Genomic DNA, 20,666 nt, shown 5'->3' on the forward strand with positions numbered 1-20,666 from the left:
GCAGGGAACAGCAGGCTTTCAGCTCAGGCCTCTCTCTATGCAGCCCAAGGGCGTGATCCCCCCCAGCTGAATGTCACTAGAACATCTCATGAGCAGACCTTTAAGAATTTAATCCAGCCACGTTTGAAGCAGCATGGGCCCCAGTCCAGATCTCTGGGCTCCTACCACGGACGCCTCTTGCCACATGGACTTGTCTGGAGATCTGCTTGTCGAACCAGTTCTGGGTGCATCCTGACACAAGAAGGATGTGCCACTTTGATGAGTTTTGCTAAAGCTAGGTTGACTGTGGCCAAATTGTGGTCCTCTGGAATCGCTGCCTTCCTATCTAGAGTTGGCCAACCATCCATCTGATGTGGGTGGGAAACAAAGTCAAGAGTCTATAGACTCTGCTCCCCCTAAACACTTGTTAACTGAAAAAAATAAAATTTAATTAAAAGAAAATTGGGACATCAGTCCTCCAATCTTGTAGGACTTCTCCTGTTCATTATCTTTCAAATGTACTAACAGTGGCTCACATCTGTCAAATCTCTCCATATCCATGAAGGCAGGACCAAGGAGGAGCCACCTGTTTGGGATCTACCACTTTTCCAGTCTTTTCCCCTCAACACATTCTACAATCCAGGGAAAGAGACCTTTCTGCTGTTCTTCCAGCACAAGGCTCCATCTCCTGCCTCCAGGCCTAGAATGCTCTGCCCTCTGACCCTCAGCATCCCTGGCTTCTTTGAAGAACTCGGACCACTTCTGTGGGAGGCCCTTCCTGGTCTCCTTAATCATCTGGGCCTTTCTCCTGAACGTCACCTTCTGCCTTCTAGGGTCCTGCTCTGGATGCACTGATTGTCTCCATCCTGCGTCCATAAGCTCCTTGAGGCCAGGGATTCTTCCTCTGTATCCCAGGCCTAGCATGGTGTCTGGCAGGCAACAAACACTTAAGCACTTGCTGGTCAATGTTTAAAACTGGAGTTAGCTGGTGAGTTCCCCAAGGATCCACACTGGTCTCTTCTAATAGATGCCACCGTCACAGCCTCCCCTTCTTAACTCCTCCCATTCCTTCTGGGATGACTTTCCTCCATCAAAGGAATTTAATTGTCTTAAGCCCTTGAGACTGGCTTTCACCAAATCTAGGTGTGGCCTCGGCCTTGGCCTCCCTAGGCCCAGCACCTCCCTGCCAGGGAGACCCAGGCCCTCAGAGGGCTCCTCCTCCACCTCGGGCAGTCAGGCAGTCCCAGGTTTCTCCAAGGCAGTCTTCAGAAAGCATAGGTGCACATGTGCCAGCAGGTGCTTCTAACTCTGGGCAGCGACACCAGAAGGCACTGTCCTTCCCAAACGCCTTTGTCTCTAGCTCTTCTTTCTGCTGAGGTGGTCACCAGGGTCTTCCCACATCCAAGAACCCCCTGGACAACCTCCAGGAAAACAGAATCGAACTGGAAGGTTCAGATCCAAGTCCCAGCCCCCACAGCTTATAGGAGAAGAAGAGGCCCTGACAAGGAAAGGAGCTGAACAAGCTGGAGCCCAAGGTCCCAGGTCCTAGAAGTCATTTTTGTGGCATCCCTCAGACTCCTGGCCCCTAAGGCTCCTGGAGAGAAGGTGATGCCAAGGCCGGCCCAGGGATTCATTCGAGGAATCCTGAATATGTGGGAGGTTCAGGTAGGAATGTTGCTCCATCCTGGGCTGCAACTGGCACATCGAGGCAGGTCTGAAGACAATGATCTCTAGGTCACAAAGGGCAGACTGGAATCAAAGCTGATTTGTCCTGGCATTCAAGTCTCCTGAGGGAGGGGGAGGACGGATGCCCATTTGCTGGCCAGGTCAGCTCTGAGCGAGCTGCAGGCATGGAGATGGAGACCTGGGCACCGGGCACAGAGCCCTCCCTGTCTGCACCATGGCTGCTGTCAGCAGGGGGCTCTCCTCCTTACCCAGGACACAGGCGACCTGTGGTGCCATCCCTCTCCAGGGAGTCCAGGAGGAAGTCAGGACAACGAGGCTGCTTCCTTACAGGCCGGATGATGTTCCTGGGAAGAGACAAACGGCGAGATTGCCTCCCTGCCCAGCAGCCCCTGTACGAGCTCGCTGGCCCAGCACATCTGGAACTTGGATGGGCTGGATGGAGAGGCCAGGGGCCGCCAGCACTTTGGTCCTGGGACTACAAATCTGCCACTGCAGCCCCCTCATCTTACGGAGGCAAACAGTGAGCCCTTAGCCGAGGTCCTAATAGCAGGTGAGGGGCAGAACAGAGCCAGGCTCCTCGTCTCCACAGCCTGTCCTCTCTTCCTCAGGGCCCAGGTCAAAGCCCACCTCCCCCAGGAAGCCTTCCTGGAGCCTGCCTCCTGCCAGGGCTTTCCTTTTACCCACTACTTCCTGTTTGTCCTGTATGTCTACACAGCTGTTTGCAGGCTGCCCCCGCCCCCCCCCCATTAGACTGGAAGCTCCCTGAGGGCAGGGGCTGTCTCTTGCCTCTTTTTTTTTATCCCTAGCACTTAGCACAGAGCCTGGCACATAGTAGGCACTTTATAAGAGCTGACTGACTCAGCTCCGTAGCAGCTCCAGGGCTACATAAGCTTTCCCCCCTGCCAGGCCCCACCCAGGCTTTGGGCAGAAGGACCAGTCACATGTGTGAAGTCAGTCCTTTCCTTGAAGGACCCTGGAGAGCCAGGGGTTCAGCCAAAGTGGGCACGGAAAGGAGGGGTGGAGCAGAGGAGAAGGGGGAGAAGGAGAAAGAAGGAGGGAAAATCCACACTCTACTGTCAGCTCCCAAAACCCTGATCAAGCTCAATCCTGTCTGAGCTCTGGGGCCGCTGGGAACCTGCCAAGGAGCCCAAGGGCAGGGGCCATGTGAGAGGCTCAGCAGTGCCCGCAGCGACCTGCACACAGTCAGTGGCCATCACGGATACACCTGACTGAGAAAGGAGGGCTCCCAGGGGACCCCAACCGGCCTTGGGGCCCCTGGACACTGACGGGGTGGGAGGCCCCCAGAGGGACAGACCACTCAGCAGACTAGACCCAGGGTCACTCACGGGTCAGGGAGGTGGGGGTCTCCAGAAGCCAGCTGAAGGGGCCAGCCCCAGTACTTGCTGGGCCTCTGAGGAGCTCCTGATGGCTTCACATCCATGGCGGCTTCCCCGGCGGCGGCAGGCGGGGCAACAGTAACAGGGCCCTCGAATGTCATTCTCTTCCAGGAAGCAGCACCTGGGGAGCAGGATCTGTCCTTGGCCAAGGCTTTGTGCTTCCAGAGCGTGGCACACCGACGTACAACCTGGTGCAGATTGCGAGCCACCTGCCCAACACACAGTGATCCCCATCCTAAGGCCAGAGCAGGCCATCTCCAGGGATGGGGAGCAGCCCCCAAATACCAGCCCAGGTGCAGCCTCCCCATGGGTCCAGCCACCTGCCATGAGCCAAGCAGACACCACAGACCATGTGTGCCCAGCCCATCGGACTGTCTCGGGAGCAAAGGAGGAGACGACGGGGGTCCTCACCTGGGCCTGCTGCTGGGCGTGGAAATGCCCACGGAAGCTCTTCATGCTAGCCACAAACCTCAGGACGCGGGTGACGCCCTCGTGGACCAGGCCGCCATGGTAGGCCAGTGCAGCCTGTTCCAGCCGCGCTTTCTTCCTCCTCCGCTCCAGCACAAATCCCAGCCACGCATCCCAAACCTGCAACAAAGGCAGCCCACATGACCGCAGGGCAACGTGCATGGGCTGCAGGACCAAGGGAGGACGGCCACATTCCCTGGGCATGACAGGCACATCTGGAAGGCAAGGCAGCAGAGGAAGGCTCTGGGTAACACCCACAGCTCGTCCAGGATCTCGCCACCCACCTGCGGGAGAGGAAGCCTGCGAGGTGAGAGTGACATGTGGGCATTCGCATGAGTCTCCAAATCAATTCCACACACGATGAGCATGAAGTAACAATGGGCCAGGTGCTCTGCTCTAATGAGGGGAGGGGGCCGGGGCAAGATCTCATTGCAGCAGAGAAGCCTGGCTTTGGAGGGCCCTAGCCACCACTCACGGCCTCAGCCCGGGGACCCTCCCGTCAAAGAGGGGCTCGTGTTCTAGAGCTCCCAGAGCCAGAGCCCCGCATGGGGCCGGGGTCACCTACCTTTCCCTGCAGTGTGAAGGACCAAAGCCAGAGTGCCCGGACAGTGGCCTGCTGCTCCCACCGCTTCTCCCCAAGCTGCAAGCCAAGGATGAGGGTCAGACATGCCACGAGGGGCCAAGAAGGTAAAGGCATGTCAAAGAAAGAGAGCAAGGAAGGAGGGGGACGGAGGGGTGAGAGAGAGGGAAAGGAGAGACAGACAGACAGACAGACAGAGACAGATGCAGAGAGAGAGGCAGGGAGACAGAGAAACAGAGCCAGAGGAGGGGGAGAGACAAGACACACGGTGAGACAGAGAGAGCCCAGATGGAAGAGGGGAGGGGATGGGCTCCAGGAGAAGTGAATGCCTGCACCTGGGCCCCCACAGTGACTTGGGAGGGGCCCAGGTGCTCTCCCGCTGGCACCCCAGAAAGGACTGTTGGGAGACACGAGGGGATGTCACAGAGCACAGCCCAAGGATCCCCCCGCCCCCAGTGCATCATCCCCCTTCTTGCTGGGGCAGAGGTCCTGCCTTCCCACTGGTTCCCTGAAGAGGGGACGGAGGCCATGGACAGAGAGGACACAGGTTGCCCACCTGGCGCTTCCACATGGAGAAGGAGGAGTAGCTGAGTCTCCGAGCCATCAGCTGGGTACTCTGCCTCTGCAGGAGCTAAGAGAAAAGCAACAGGGGCTGGCTCCCAGTGCTCCAGGGGACGCTGGGCCCTGGACAGTCTCAAGAGAACCCTGAAGGCCTGATACGCTCTATGCTTTCCCTGGACTTAGGCAAAAACTAGCCCCTGGTTCCAGGAGTGATCAGCCAACCCCACCCCTGCAGCTGACAGCCCAGGCACGGCTGGTCTGGCCTCACCTGGGGCCTTTCCCACACCCTGGCCTCTGACCTCGGACTCCCACAGCAGCTTACCATCTTCCGGATACACTCCAAGTGGTACTTCTTCCAGTGGGCCAAGCAGGCCTTCAGCAGCCTCCCTCTGTGGTGCTGAGTGGCCAGCTGCAGCTGAGCACTCTGCAGGGAAGCCCTCTGGCCACATTCCCGCCAGCGCTGAAACAAGGCTCGGAGACGACCTAGAGTGACCAAAGTGGGGTGAGGACATCCGGACTCCTTCAAGGGCTAGAAAGCCCCCAGCAGGGATGCCTAAGGAGCTGGGCTGGAATCCGCTCTATCCCATAGTGCCCTGGGTGCCCTTGCTAGGCTACTTCTGCTCAGTGCATCAGGAAAATGAAGGGGGGGAGGGGGGGGGCGCCGGACCAAAGAACCCTCCAGACAGCTTTTCCCTTGATCTGGGGATGCACCCGAACTCTCCCAAGAGAGAACAATCGGAGGAAGGCAGGGCACATAGCAACCTCACTTTGCCAGCTAACCTAACCTGGCTGGTGCCCAGCCTGGAGCCAGCCCCTTCCTCACCTCGCTCCAGCTGCTTCCTGGCCTCTGTGATAGCCACGTCTTCCTGCTGCCGGGTGTATATCCTCAGCGATGCCGTGTCCCTCCAATGGATGGCCACCTGCAGAAGGGAGGGACGGGCTGAGAGAGAGGAAGGGCACCTTGAACACCTGTGTCCAGAATGGGTACCGGCAAACCAAGTGACCAAGAAGCGTTTATTATGCACTAGTTAGGGGCCGAGCACAGGGGGGAAAAAGAGAGCAAGAACAGCCCTGCCCTCCAGGAGCCTATATTCTATCAAGGAAGACAACACATTTAAGTCTGTACGACCAAAATAAATGCAGAGGAGATGGACAGCAGCCCGATAACGGAAGGTGCCCACAAGTAGGGATGCAAGGAGCCGAGTGTGGAAGGAAGCCAGGAAGTCTGGGACACAAGGGGGAGAGGGGACAAGGAGGCAAGGCGGTGAGAGGGAGAGGGGACAAAAGGACAAGGGGGAGGGGGGAAGGAACAAGGAGGGGCACAGCGGGCAGCCAGGGCAAAGGCAGAAAGGGGACAGACAGAGCTAAGAACAGCAAGACATCTGAGCCAGGGGAAGAAGCAGACGGGGAAGCCCTGGAGGGGGCCCAGCCGGAAGAGCCCACTGTGCCCCCGGACTTCTCTGTAATCTGGAGGCCCAAGGGAGCTGAGGGAGTCTAGGAGGGTGGCCTGGGGCTAGATCACGCACTTTAGCAAAACCTTTTTGGCAGCTGAGTGGAAGCTGGCCCAAGATCTGGAAGAATCTGAATGAAGGAAAAAGCAGCGATTACATCGTGCCAGCCACTGTGCTGTGTATGCATGGGGAAGACAGAGAAAAACCAAGACCTTCCTGGTGCTTGAGAGCCTCACACTGACTGCTGCTGAGTCCTGGAGAGGCGGAGGTGGAGACAGCAGAGCCTCAGGCTCTGGGGCTGCAGGGGTCCGGGCGAGAGATGCTGATGTCAGTCTGAGTGAGGTTGGTGACTAGGGAGAAGGGGATGGGGGCCAGAGATGCTGAGGAGGGATGACGGGCAAGCTGTAGGGGGCGAGGGGAGAAGGGGCTGAGGGGCCAGGCCTGGGGGTGGGGGAGGAGAAGCTCTACTCTGGACATGTCCTGAGCTCAAGCAGCTGTGGACCAGCAAGGCTGAAACGTCCACTGGGTGACATGCGCCTGGCCTCCGGGACAGAGTCTAGGGCTAAACTGGCAGAAGAACAGGAAGCATCAGATAACTAAACGCTTGGGAAATGAGAAGCCAGGAGAAGGAGCCCCGAGGGGCACGGACAGTGGGCAGCTGCAGGTGGCCAGGGAGGCAGAAGGAGCACCATGAGAGGCCAGAAAGGAGGCTGCAGAAAGGATGAGGGCAGAGAAAGGCCGCTGACTGTGGCAACTGAGAGGGCCCGGGGAGGCTGAGGGGTGCACCCAAGCCACCAGAAAACCCACCAGACAGAATTCTGACCCAGAAGGCTAAGGCCACATCACAGGGAGGCAATTTTCCATCCCGAGGTGGCTCAGGGAGAAAGACAGAGAGGTCTGTGGTTGGGCACTGGGCTGGCGAGGAATGTGGCCTGGGGAAGGGAACCCAACAGACACCAGAGGAGGAAGCCCTGGGGCAGGGAGAGGCGTCATCTGGAACCTCACTCAGCCATAACCGAGGCACGCACCAAAGGTCCAGCGAGAGGGACCAGTGAGGGCGGACTCTTGGTGTCCACTGGACAAGGAGCAAGCTTCACAAGTGGCCTTGCTGCTCTCTGTCACATCAGTCCTGGCAGAGATACTGCAGGGGTCTGCCATGTTTGTGTCTGTCCCATTTCACCCATGAGGAAACTGAGGCCAGCAGGGTGAATTGACTTACCCAGAGTCACATGGCTAGTGAGTGTCTGAGGTGAGATCTGAGCTCAAGAAGAGGAGTCTTCCTGACTCTCTCCACTGGGCCACCCAGCTACCCCAGAAATGTCCCACACAATTACAAAGCACTTCACGCAAACAAAGCCAGACTGAAACAGCTGGAGAAATATGAACTGTTCACACATGGGCCAAACCAACATGAAAGAATTATAATTCCACCTAAACTAACTTATTCCGTGCCACTCCGATCAAAGGGTTACTTCATAGAGCCGGAAAAAATAACAATTTTATCTGGAGTAACAAAAGGCCAAGAATACCAAAGGAATCAATGGAAGGAAGGGGGCCCGGCTGTTGCGATCTGGCCGAGACAATCCGGGACTGGGCAGGAGACAGAGGCTCATCGGAGGAACAGATCGGGGAACAAGGGGGAGGGGGGAAGGAACAAGGAGGGGCACAGCGGGCAGCCAGGGCAAAGGCAGAAAGGGGACAGACAGAGTGCTGTGTGCTAAGAACAGCAAGACATCTGAGCCAGGGGAAGAGGCAGACGGGGAAGCCCTGGAGGGGGCCCGGCCGGAAGGGCCCACCGTGCCCCTGGACTTCTCTGTAACCTGGAGGCTAGAACACAGCGTCCAGGGGCAGATGGGCAAGACCCAGCCATGGGGGCAACAACTCACTTGGACAAAAACTGCTGCGAAAACCAGAAAGCAGCCTGGGAAAAACCAGGCCCTGGCCGACATCTCACACCATGTACTGAGATAAGCTCAAAATGGGTGCATGTCTTAGATCTAAGTGGTGCAGGGAAGAGGTTACCTGAGAGATCTCAGGACAACAATCAAGAGAGGTTTACAGGAGGTAAAATGGATGATCTTGATTACATAAAATTAAGAAGTTTTTTAAACAAAACCAATTCAATTAAAAGAAGAACTAAGAAATTGAGGGGGGCAACCTTCGCAGCAAGTTTCTCAGATAAAGGTTTCATTTCCAAGATACACAGGGAACTGAGTCAAATTTATAAGAAGAGTCATTCACACTGATAAATGATCAAAGGATGAACAGGGAGGTTTTTTTTTTCCTTTGCTTTTTGGAAGGCAATTGGGGTTAAGTGACTTGCCCAAGGTCACATGGCTAGTTTTTTGTGTGTGTTAAGTGTCTGAGGCTGGATTTGAACTCAGGTCCTCCTGACTCCAGGGCCGGTGATCTATTCACTGCACCCACCTAGCTGGCCCTAACAGGGAGTTCAAAGCCTAGCAACAGCCACATGAAAAAATGCTCTGAAACACTATTAGAGAAAAAGCAAATGAAAACAACTTGTAAGTAAGGCATCAAATTGGCTAAATTGAGAAAAAAGGGAAATGACAAATGCTGGAGGGGATGTAGGAAAACTGGTGTGCTGTTATTATTGGTGCATTATTGGTGAAGTTGTAAACTGGTCCAACCATTCTGCAAAGTAATCTGGAGCTATGCCCCAGGGGCTATTACACTGTGTATGCCCTTTGACCTAATCATATCACCACTAGATCTACAAAGTGTCATGACTCCCACCAGACAGAGGAGAAAACTGAGGCTGACAGGTTAACAAGCAGGAAGCCCACAGGCAGATGGTCACTGCCAAGATGTCTTTCCACAACAATTCACCACCTGGACACAGAAGCCAGAGCCCAGAGGGAGAGTTCAGGGTTTGTTTCATACTCACACACACACACACACACACACGTGCACGCGCACGCACACACGACACATACACACATGCATGTATACTCACACACAGGCGCTCACACGCACGTGCACACATGCACACACACAGGTGTACACGCGTACTCACACGCACACAACACGACACACACTCACAGGCGCACACACTCATGTGCATACACACGACACATTCGCATGCACACACGCACACACGCAGGCACGCACACACATGCACACGCTCACAAGCACGCACACACATGCTCACACACATACACACACACACGACACACACTCATATGCTCAGTGTTTCATTGCCAGAACAATGTTAGGGCACCTCTGTTTCCCATCGCTGGCTCCATAACCACCTCCTCCCCTCTCGGCACCCCATTCATGGCCTCCCTGCCCTCCCCTTGGGACAGGGCCTGTGTCCCTCCCCTGGACCTCAGCCCACCTTCTGAAGGATGGTTCTTCTGTAGTGTTCCTCAGCCAGGAGCGTCTTCCTGGCCTCCTCCATCTGGGCCACAGCGTTTTCCCTCCAGAGATGAAACATTCCGCTAAAGACAAAGCAGAGAGCGGCTGAGCAGTCCTGCCCCTGCCCCTCAGCCTGGGTGCCCCCATCCAAAAGCCTGCTTGGGGGAGCCCTGGGGCAGGCGAGACGCCCGAAGAGGTGTGTGAGGGGCAGGGTACCTAGCTCCCACCCCGACATTAGAGAGGCCTCCTAAAAACACCGCAACGAGGGCCAGGCACTTCCCAGACTGCCCAGGAGAAGATACTCTTTTCTGTTCTCCGCAGTCTCTGGCCTTTCCTGGCACCTCTGAAGCTTAGCACTGGGCCTGAGAGCCAGCAGTGCTTGACACATGGTCACTTGACTTGTGGTCACTAAAGCGACCAGCAAAGAGGCTGGTTATTTCCTCCCTTCCCAGACTCTGGGCTCTGCACACAGCAGGCAGTTAATAGATGCAGGGTGTACGTGCACCTACAACGCTGAGCACAGGAGGCCCTGGGATGCTGCGGAAGCCCAACTCTCTGAGGAGACAGAAATGAAGGCTGGTGGCCGTCTGGGGGCACCTACCGCAAGAGCTCTCGGTGACGCATCTCTTCTCTCTCTGCCACCTGGAGCAGGACGGCTTTGACCCTGCCCTGATAAGTCTGCAGGAAAGAAAACCTGGGGTTCACCAACGAGCCCAGGCCACAGGGCCCAACATCTCCTTCCTCGGGCCTGCCCCCAAACCCAAGATGGCCCCATGTGTCCCCTGCCATCAAAGGCACTTCTCCAGCCACACAGCTTGACCCCGGGTCCAATGGCCGGCCCACCTGCTGGGATAGCTCTCTTGGGACATATTTCGGGGGGGGGGGCAGGATCCCCAGACAGAGTAAAGGCTCATCTCTGCCCTCAGGCAGGGAAGTCCCTGTTCACTGGGGGGCCAACATCAAGAAGGCTTCCAGAGAGCTGAGAACAAACTGCCCCCTGCATGGACCAGAGTCCACAGGGAGCTGGCGACATCAGGCACAGCCAGTGAGAAGGCCCTAGAGGCTAGGAAAGGGATCCTGTGATGTTGAACTGGCAAGGCCATGCCACAGCGCACCCCAGAGGTGAGGCCACGAGGGCCCTCCCCTTTGAGCCATGCTGTTCCTGGCTTCTTCCAGATTCTGCCACCACAGGGCTCCTGGTTGTTCCTCCATCCCTGGCCTCCTCTGGATTCTCCCCCATGCCTAGCAGACTCTCCTCCTTCCCTCCATCTCCACCCAACTCAGCCTTCCTTCCCAGAAGGCTTTTCTGGCTGCACCCTCACTGCTGGCATCATCCTGCTGAGATTCCCTCGGCTTGCCCTGGATAGAGCTTGTGGGCACACAGGAGCTCCCTGAGGGCAGGCACATAACAGCTGCTGGGAGCCAAGAAGGGAGGCCCTGGGGACAATGCTGGCCAGGAGGGCAGGAGCTCCAAGCAGAGCTGCCTGGGGGGTCAGCCACAAGCTCTTTGGGGAGTGGGCCGTGGGACCAGAGGAGAGGAAAGCCTCCTACCATCCAGGCAGCCAAGGTCCGGCGCAGTAGCATCCGACGGTAATGGCCGTTGGCACGGGCCACCTTCTGCCACTTCACATTCTGTAGGGCCATGTACTAGGGGACACACACACGGAGGAGAAGGGAAAGGTGAGTGGAGAAGGACACAGCAGCCAGGCTGGGGGGATGTTGGGCTAGTGCTCCTTCCAAGGAGACCAGGAGGAACCCGGGCACCGCACAGGCTGAGGACAGGGTGGCCGTGGGGCTCATCCCTGCAGGGCCTGGCTCTGGGCAATGCCCTCCAATGGCGCCTCCCCAGGCAGGCCGCCCAGGGCTGCCCACAGCTCACCTCTCGCCACTTGCTCCAGGTCAAACGTACGAGCAGACCCGAGCTGAACACGGAAGCCCTCATCTCTCCAGCCTGCCTGAAGGAGGGAAACAGGGCAGACGCTGGTTTTGATGCACAGCCTGGGCCTAAACCTCCAGCCCTCCTTTCTCCCCAGATCCCAAGGAGGAACAGGCTGGGCAAGCCCGAGCTGTACTCCCTCCCCTTGATGTGCCCGCCCCTCATGGGCCTGGTCAAACACGGGAGGCTCTGGGGGTCCAGAAGGCGCAGGACCCTGGGTCAAGAGGATACTTGAAAGCCTGATGAAGAGGTCACTTTCAGTAGGGCAAAGGTCAGCAAAAGCTGTGTGCAGGAAGGAGCCTGAGGAAGGAGGGGGCCAGGGTCAAGGGGTCAAGACCAGAGGCAGGGGAGTCACTGCTAAGGACAGGAGCTAGAATAAGAGAAGACATGGAGAAAGAGGACTGGACCAGGACAGAGAACAGGGAGGTTTTGGAGGAACCAGCTCCCACCTTAGAGGGTCTGCTTCCTGCAGAGACTAGACTAGAAGGCAGCTAAGCCTCCTGGGTGACCACAAGCCAGGGCTGGGCAAGGCCTTGAATGACAGAGTGTGTGAGTGACATCACCACACAGACAAAAATGAGGCCCACAGGGCCTTGAGTCTGTCCCAGGGAGGATCCTTTGAAGGACCTCGGACCTTTGGCCTCTGGGCCATGAGAGCTGTCTCCTAAGTGTCTGCAGGGCTGTGTGAACGGGACCCACACTGAGCCCGGAACAAGGCAAGGGAGCCAAAGAGCTTGATTTTATGGGGAGGCCAAGAAAACTTTCCCACTGAGTAGGTCCCTCTCGGGACCCTTCCCACTCAGCATTTCAGAGGCAGGAGTGACCTCTGAGGTTCCCAGGCTCACCTTCCCCAGAAGGACCCCAAAGCTCGGGGGATGGGGGGGACTATACAAGGTCACACAGCCAGTCAGGTGAAGTTGCCTCCTCCATCTCACCCCTCACCAACTCAGGGAGCTCCCCCCATGTCCCTGAGGAGGGGCCATCACCCCTCACTCTAAGCCTCCACTGATAGGAGCTTGGAGCCCTTGGGACTTGAGGAAATCTCAAGATCCCTTTAGAAGTGTTCCCAGGCTGACTTGGAAGGGACACAAGGAACCTCCCCCTCTCTCTCTTGTTCCGCCCTCTGGAGCTAGGCAGAACAAAGGTAGCACCCCTTCCACATAACCAGTCTGGACACCTGGGTGTGGCTCTCAGCCACCTTGCTGGCTCCTTCCACTGAACTCCTGAGACCTGGTTTCAGGTCCCCAAGCACCCCAGTCACAGTGTTCTTCTCCAAAAGGATGGGTGCCTGCAGCTGGCTGCAGCAATTGGGGTGTGGCCTGACCAGGCCAGCACCCAGTCGGGGCTCAATCTCTTCCCTCATCCATCCTTCCTGACTTGGGGCTTTCAGGGAGGCGGCCCAGGAGAGCCCAGGCGACTGCCCTCCAGCTCTGCCCCCTCCTCTGGCCTTGGCTCACTGGTTTTTGGCCGTCACCCCTCTTCTGCTTTAAACCTAAGATGAATCGACACCAACCACCCTCAGAAAGACTCACGTGAAACCACACGGCACTGAGGCCCAAGGGCTCAGCAAGGGAGGGACTATGCAAGAGAATCTGAGAAGTACTTGCTGGGCTTGGAGGGCCCGAAGGCTCTCCTTCCAGATCTGGAAAGCCTTCCGCAGCTGCCTATGGCGGTGATGGGCACAAGCTGTGGCCAGGCTCCTTCTTTCCATGGAAAGCTCAGCTGTCCGCCTGCGCCATGTGGACCAGCACTGTCTGAGCACCTGCCGCTCAGCATGGAGGACGGCCTATGACAGAGGGGAAGGCAGCCATGAGGAGGACTCAGAACAGGAGAGAGATCCCACGTGTGGAGCTCCCTTCGGCTCTGGCTGCAGCCAGGCACTGGGGCCTCCAGCTGTCTTCCCAGACCAATGCCCATCAAAAGCTGACCCATCCCTTGCAAATGCAATCAGAGGCCCCCACCAATATAAAGCCCTCCAGGATTCTCCCAGCTAGGAGGGATCTCTACACCCTCCCATTTCCATAGGAAGAAAGATCAACCCCTCTGACAGTAGGAGAAAAGGAGGCCCAGGGAGGCTGTGACTTCCCAGAATCCCAGACCTCAGAGGCCACCTGGTCCAATCCCCTCATTGAAGAGGTGAGGAGCATAGGCCCAGAGAGGCACCAGTGATCTGCCCAAGGTCACACGCTAAGAAGCAAGAGCCAATAACAGGGAGTCACACTGCCCCACGTTCTCATCATTCACGGTCCTGTCCCATTGGCCCTCCAGCTGGGTCTTATTTGTCTCTGTGATGCCCTGCACGCAGTAGGCAGCATGAGAGGTAGCTGCAGGATGGGAGCTGGAAGGCCTGGGTTCAAATCCCAGCCCCCACAACCTCATCTCTGAGTAAGGGCAGGATAACAGTCTGCAGGGTGCCCGCCTGGCCACGCTGGCAGGAGCCTCACCTGAGATGAGGTGAGTGGACATGTGAATGAGGTAAGGAAAGAAGGCCTGGCTGCAGTTCTGCCCCAGCTAAGCAGCAGGTGTGAGGAAACAAATGCCTTTGCCACGTGAGACCACACACTGGCCGCCCCGCTCTGGGGCCTCTGCATGGAGGGCAGTGTGGGAGGGGGGCCAAGCCAGGCTAGCAGAGCACACTGCCCCTGCTGCAGAGGGAAACCTACTGACCATTCTCTCAGATAGTCGGGCTTCCCGCTGAAGGCACATCTTCTGCCACCATGTATCGAATGCCCATCTCTTCACCAACTCCCTACAAGGAAAAAGAAAGCAGCGTAGAAAGGACTGACATTTACCCAGCAATGTTAAGAATAAAGCCCTTGACGTGAAGTGGTCATCCCCTGGCCTCATGGCCTGGGGGGCGACATAGGGGGCAGTTCACGAGGGGAGATATCACTGGCCTTTGGGCCTTCTGACACCACAGCCAGCACTTCCAGCCCCAGGAGGGGCCACTGGACATCCCCACTGATGTGCAGGACACCTGAGAAGTGAGGCAGAAAACACAACACTGTCCACCTGGTAAAAAGCGGTTTCCTTAGATGCACCCAGCATGTCATTCAGGATGAGAAAGACTGCTTTGAGGTTCATATCTCACTAAGATCAGAGGGACAGAGGATGGGGGAGAGCCCATGGGACTGGGAAGCAGGAGACCTGGGTCCTGGCTCAGATGATGACATCAACCTTCTTTGGGACCTTCCCGGATCAGGACTTCAGCTTCCTCATCTGGAAAATGAGGGGGCCTGCACTAGCTGATCTCCAAGCTCACTGACAGACTCCTTCCCTGCTCTGACCATCGAGGCTCTAGGCTCTAAAGGCCAAGCAGTCTACGAATACCAGTCACATCAAGATGCTGCCAACAATTCAGCTTCAACCCCCAAAGATGTCTCTCAAAGCTCCCTAAAGAAATACAGACATCATGGGAGGGCTTGAGTTCAAATCTGGCCTCGGACACTTACTAGTTGTGTGACCCTGGGCAAGTAACTTGACCCCTACTGCTTCAAAAAACAAAACAAAACAAAACAGAAAGAAAGAAATACAGTCAGCAAAGAGGAGGTGGCCTTTTTTTCCTTTTTAGCTTTAGGATAACCATGGATGACACCCAAACTTGGACAAACCACAGCGAGAACATCCATTTTCTGAATTCCAAATCCAACGTTTTTTTTAGTTGTTTGCAAATTTTCAAAAATGAACTAAGACACCCATAAAAATTAAGAGCATTTCTACACAGCAGTAACAAAACCCAGAGGGAATAAAAGGAAGAGAAGATCCATTCAAAATCACTACAGCAAGCAGAGCACTCACCAGGCCCGTGAGACCGTCCCTGGACGTTCCAGGCCTTGGGACGGGGGCGAGTCCCCAGAACCAAGGGTGGGAGCATGCCTGGCTCATTCCTCCTTGAAGGCTTGGCCACCCTTCTAGGAACACAGGGACTCAATCCTGTGTCCTTCAGAACCCAGACACTTTGCCTTCTCCATCACAGACGTCTTACTCCTTTGAACTCTGGCCCAGTTCACAGACACAACACATCCTGTGCTGAGTCTCACAGAGCCCTGGCTGGGCTCACACAGCCTTCCAAGCCTTCTGGTGTTGAGCCTATCAGTTGCTAAATCACACGGCACCAGTTTTTTCTTCGTTTGAAACTATGTATTCTGAGAAATTGATATTTTTCCTTGGGGCTTCGCTCATGGGAAGGACACTTCACTTGGGGCATTTTGATTGCTGGCCGGGACTCTGGGGAGCTCTTATCAAGTCCGCCCTCCCGCCACGTGAACCCATATGTTGGCGCTTCCCCAGTTTGGTGAGGAATGTAAATATCTGTATCACTCTGTTAAGTTTTGTCTTTCTCTTTCTCTATTTCTTTAACACTGCTATATGTTGTCCTTGTGTGTAGAATAAATGTTACACCGACCTCACTTTGCTGTGAAGAGTGCTTATTATATTGTGTGATCCAACTGCGCCTAAGTCCTGAACAATACGCTGCAAAACCCCCTAGGGGGTCTGTTGGGAATCAAACTACTAAAGCACATTTATGAACACGATTACAAGGTCCTCCCTGAAGAAATGAAGGACCACTCAAATAAGTGGAAGAATATCCAGTGCTCATGGCTGGGTCATGCTAACATCATAAAAACGACAATGCAACCCTTGTGTGATGACCAGCTTGGACAGACCCAGCTCTCCTCAGCAACACGATGATCTCAGAAAACTCCAAGACCCATGGTGGGAGATGCCCTGCGCCTGCAGAGGCTGTGTGGCCTGAATGCAGATGGAGGCAGGCCGTTTTTGTTCTTGTGTTTTCTTTCTCGGGGTTTTTCCCCTTTGTTCTGATTCTTCTTTCACAACACGACTAATGTGGAAATACGTTTAACATCAGTGTGTGTGTACAGCCCACGTCAGACTGCATGTCATCTTGGGGAAGGGGCAAAATTTGAGACTCAAAATCTCGTTAAAAGGAATGTTAAAACTACATGTAACTGGAAAAAATACAACACTATTAAGCAGGGAACAAATGCTGCAGAAATGAAATTCCAGATTCAGTGCTTTTACCAATGAAGGCATAATAGGGATACTTTATGGAGCGTGGTAAAGTAACAGCAGAAATCATTTGAAGGCAAATGACTGAAAATATATGAGACCAAAAGTCTTTCCCCAGTAGATAAAGGGCCAAAATATACAGAGAAACAGCTCTCACAAGAACTAAAAACAAGGAACGGCGTAAATCACTAATAACAGGAGAAACTCCAATCAAAACCACTCCGAAGTTTCACCCGCACACACACTTGGCTAAAAATGTCAGTGTCCGAATCCATACTTGGATCTTCTAAGGACTCCCTGTCCCCTCTCAGAGACACGTCTGCCCCAGCCAGGAAGTCAAGTCAAACGAAAACATTAGCCATCCAGGGCCAGTTTGCAGGCTTGGTTGTTTTTGCCTTTTGGAGAGCACTTGGGGTGAAGTGACTTGCCCAAGGTCACACGGCTAGTTTTTGTGTGTGTGTGTGTGTGTGTGTGTGTGTGTGTGTGTGTGTGTGTTAAGTGTCTGAGGTGGGAACCAAACTCGGGTCCTCCTGACTCCGGGGCCTGCGTTTTACTCACTGCACCACCTGGCCGCCCCCAGTTCACAGGTTTTTTAAAAACCTTGAGGTTTCTTTTGCTCCACTGGTTTTAAACAGAGGTGCATGTTTGTAAGCAGACACACATACACGGTAATTCTACTTCATTTTGAACTGGTTTTGAAAGTGTTTTCCATTAAATTTCATTTTAATTTTTAAAAAAAATAAAACCATATTGATATACTTCACTTTAACACCACCTACATTTCCAGCATCTCCCTTTCCACTTCCCTTGTAATCAATCATTGTAAAAAGGAGAAATACAGTTCAGCAAAATTAACCAACGTATTGGAAAGTCTGCCCTTCTGTGCCACGTGCCCACCCAGCCTGCCACATGCCCACCCAGAGCGCCACGTGCCCACCCAGCCTGCTGCCCCCACTCCCAAGAAGCAGGGGGAGGGCCTTTGAGAAGGCTTCTTTGAGGCCAGGGTGGGACAGAATTTCAGCCTCCAATCATGATGCGTGCTTTGGTTTTTCCATTTACACTCTGAAGTCACTGGGCCTCCTGCTCTCCTGGTCCTGCCGACTAAACTCTGGATTCACTCACAAAAGACTTGCAAGCGTCTCTACAATCACACCTGCTTCTTCCAATGCTGCACTAATTCATTACATTCCAGCCTTTGAGTGCTGACTTCTGGCTCCCCCAGGCAGCCTGTTCCCCATCCAGTGGGCTCTAGTTGAGAGGAAGCCAAGCCTGCCCCGCAGCTAACTTCCCCCAGTGAGTCCCACTCCTGCCTTCTGGGTCCAGAACGAGTACATCTCTTCGTTCTTCCATCTGACAGCCTGTTAGAGGCGGGGGGACCGTGATGTCATCACCAGGTAAATGCTCTGACTAGCGATCCCTAAGTGCTGCCCTGCTTTGGCCTGGGAATAGCCCCAAAACGGGGCCCCTGGAGCTGGCCGTCATGCTCCAGCCATCACCTGCTGAGTACAGAGCAGTGGCTACGGGAGGAAGGGGAGGCTGCCCTGAGAGTCAGAAGATGTGGGTTTAAACCCAAGTCTGGAAGGGATGCCCATCAGCAGGGGAATGGCAGAGCTGATGGTGGCACAGGAGTGCTATGAGAAATGGCAAGCGGATGCTTTCAGGAAAACCTGGAAAGACTCGTGTGAGCTGACACAAAGTGAGCAGAGCCAGAACAATTTACAGAGTAACAGACTGATTTTTAAGAAACAAAGGAAAAAAGCAGCAGAGCTCTGGGAGGCAGAGCCAGCAGGGCAAACAAAAGCCGACAGGCCGGTTGTGACTCCCAGGACGAGGCGTTCTGCATGAGCAGCAGAGATGTCAGGCCCCAGAGCGGAGGGGGCCCGCATCACCTGAGGGTCACAAGGACCAGCCAAGGCCCCGCGGGACAGCAACTTTCTGCACGCTGTTCAGTCACAGCACGTACTGTCCTCTTGGCTCTGCTCACCTCCCTTGGCAGCAGACACCTCCTCGGTGTGGGGCCTGGTTTGGTTATAGCCTGATGGGACCCAACTCTCCACCCTGGCTCCCGATGGCCTAGAAAACCAAGGCCAAACTCCTCAGCGTGGCATCTGAACCCTTCCACGGCCCGCGGGCACAGAAGGCCTCGACCCACCAGCTTCTCAAGCACCTGCTTTGCCCAGCCCCCTTCCACCAGGCCAAGTCCCTAAGGCCCCACTGCCCTCTCTGTGGAATCCCGTCCAGTGCAAACTCCTTGGCCTCAGCTCTGCACCCTGCCTTGCCTGGTCCTCTGGCACCTCCAGCCTCATCTCCTACCCCTCCAAAACTCATCCGTTTTTGTCTAGTCAAGACGGTCTGCTTCCCACATCTCTGAATTCCTCAGATGAGAGATCTGTAAGGTGCTTGGCACGGAGTAGCTGCTTATAAACATTGGCTCCCACCCTTCCCCCAGCAGCCCACGGGCCTCTCCTGCCCCAGCCTCAGACTCCCGATCCTGCTTAGTCCCCAGGGCCTCTCCTGGGAAAGTGCTTCATGGCTCCTGCCCACTCTGACATCCCCCTGCCTATATGCCAACAGTACTTACCAGCCCCAACACAAACATTTAAAACAAAAAGTTTCCCTAAATGTAAACAGAACAAGAAGACCCCAAATCCAACCCAACCAAATTGCAGCACCGGGACCACTTACAATTTTAAAAGAAAAGACAAGGAATTGGAACAGTCTGTATTTCACCCACCGAATGGCAGACTTGCTGGGGAAACGTCCCGCATCCCCACTGCTTCTCAGTTACCGTGTTTCCCCGATAATAAGACACTGTCTTATTATTTTTTTTTTGATAGAAAAACACCAGAGGGCTTATTTTCAGGGGAGGGCTTATTTTAATGAACATTAACAGCAATTTTAATAAACAGGTAAATGTGAACAAAAAAAATGTACCTTTATTCAATAATGAATTCAATAAAGAACAAGATGACGCGCTCACTGCTGCAGCTCTGATTGGATGCAGCTCGGAGCGCAGCGTGCATTTCACAGGGGGGGGGGCGGACGGTGCATACAGAGGGTACCGTAATGTAGCCTGTAGCGCAGGGGATCACCTTCACTACAGTAGCAATCTCAACAGGGCTTATTTTCGGGGGAGGGCTTATTTTAGAGGAATCTTACACAGTAAGGGGAGGGCTTATTTTCGGGATAGGTCTTATTATCGGGGAAACACGGTAGTCTCATCCCATCTCTTCACTCCCCAGGGCTTAGCTCAGCCCTTCCCTGGCCTTCAGGAGGGATGATAGCCGGCAAGGTCCTCCCAAAGGTTGGGAACAAATTTCTGGGACCTCGGGCAACAGTCCACAGAAGGCCCCCCCCAGCCACCCAGATTCTCCCAGCGCTCCTGAGCCACTGGTCTGACAGTCTTTCACAACCCACAGCCAGTCAGTCACCTATGCCACACAGCACCAGAAAACTGGAATGGGCACAGAGGGCACTGAATATTTTCATTCCTTCAAGCCACATTTCTTATGTTCCTGATGTGAACAGGGTCCTATGCTAGACTCACTGGGGCATACAGAGATGTTTAAGGTATCGTTCCTCCTCTCCTAAAGAAAACACTTGAAAAAGGCTGAAAACTCAAGTGAGACCATGAGAAACCATCCTGGGAAATCACTGAAGCCCTGCCAAGATGCCATGAGCTACAGACCCCTCCTGGTCAAGGATGCTGGGAAACAGCTGACTGATCTAGAAAGATAAAGGACTGGAATCTGCAATGCAGAGGAAGAAAACACTGAGCATCCTCCAGAAAGAGACTCTCTCATCCAATGCCCCCGAAAGGTTCAGAGGGGCTCTCAGCAACAACTGGTCAGGGACATCTAAAGACAGTGGCTCTCTGGAGCTAGCAAGTCATGAGTCCGGTGCCCACCTACCTGTGAAAGCTAGAAGCCTCTGCCCACCTTGCCCTCTGCTCTCGCTGCTGGTGGCTAAAGCTTCTCCAGGCCTGGAAGAGGACGGACAGGTTTCTGCTGCGGTAGTGGTGTTCAGCTTTGGCGAACTGCATCTGAACAAAAGCAACGGCCCAGGAGATAAAGAGGGCAGAGAGAGTTATCCAAAGAAGTACAAACCACCAAGCAGCCCATGAAAAAGTGCCCCAAACCACGAACAAGAGAGATGCAGGGAGCCCCCTCTCAGCCCCAGGACTGGCAAAGGAGACTCACGAA

General features: G+C 54.8%; 1 protein-coding gene across 1 annotated transcript in view; it reads right to left on the reverse strand.

Annotated features, from left to right (window-relative positions):
* Positions 1-20,666, reverse strand: part of SFI1 (SFI1 centrin binding protein) — a 60,874-nt gene that overhangs the window by 5,205 nt on the left and 35,003 nt on the right. The window contains exons 15-28 of the mRNA XM_069081546.1: positions 20,376-20,506; positions 14,101-14,182; positions 13,037-13,219; positions 11,377-11,448; positions 11,049-11,144; positions 10,099-10,175; positions 9,478-9,580; positions 5,495-5,591; positions 4,994-5,154; positions 4,667-4,741; positions 4,096-4,170; positions 3,474-3,650; positions 3,012-3,271; positions 1,914-2,009 (exon numbers count right to left, since the gene is read on the reverse strand). Coding sequence (XP_068937647.1) covers positions 1,914-2,009; positions 3,012-3,271; positions 3,474-3,650; positions 4,096-4,170; positions 4,667-4,741; positions 4,994-5,154; positions 5,495-5,591; positions 9,478-9,580; positions 10,099-10,175; positions 11,049-11,144; positions 11,377-11,448; positions 13,037-13,219; positions 14,101-14,182; positions 20,376-20,506 — 1,685 coding nt within the window. The remainder of the gene's footprint in view (positions 1-1,913; positions 2,010-3,011; positions 3,272-3,473; positions 3,651-4,095; positions 4,171-4,666; positions 4,742-4,993; positions 5,155-5,494; positions 5,592-9,477; positions 9,581-10,098; positions 10,176-11,048; positions 11,145-11,376; positions 11,449-13,036; positions 13,220-14,100; positions 14,183-20,375; positions 20,507-20,666) is intronic.

This window comes from Petaurus breviceps, unplaced genomic scaffold (assembly GCF_028583685.1).
Source record: "Petaurus breviceps papuanus isolate PSGF00001 unplaced genomic scaffold, PetGlider_PUasm1.0 99, whole genome shotgun sequence".
NCBI lineage: Eukaryota > Metazoa > Chordata > Mammalia > Diprotodontia > Petauridae > Petaurus > Petaurus breviceps.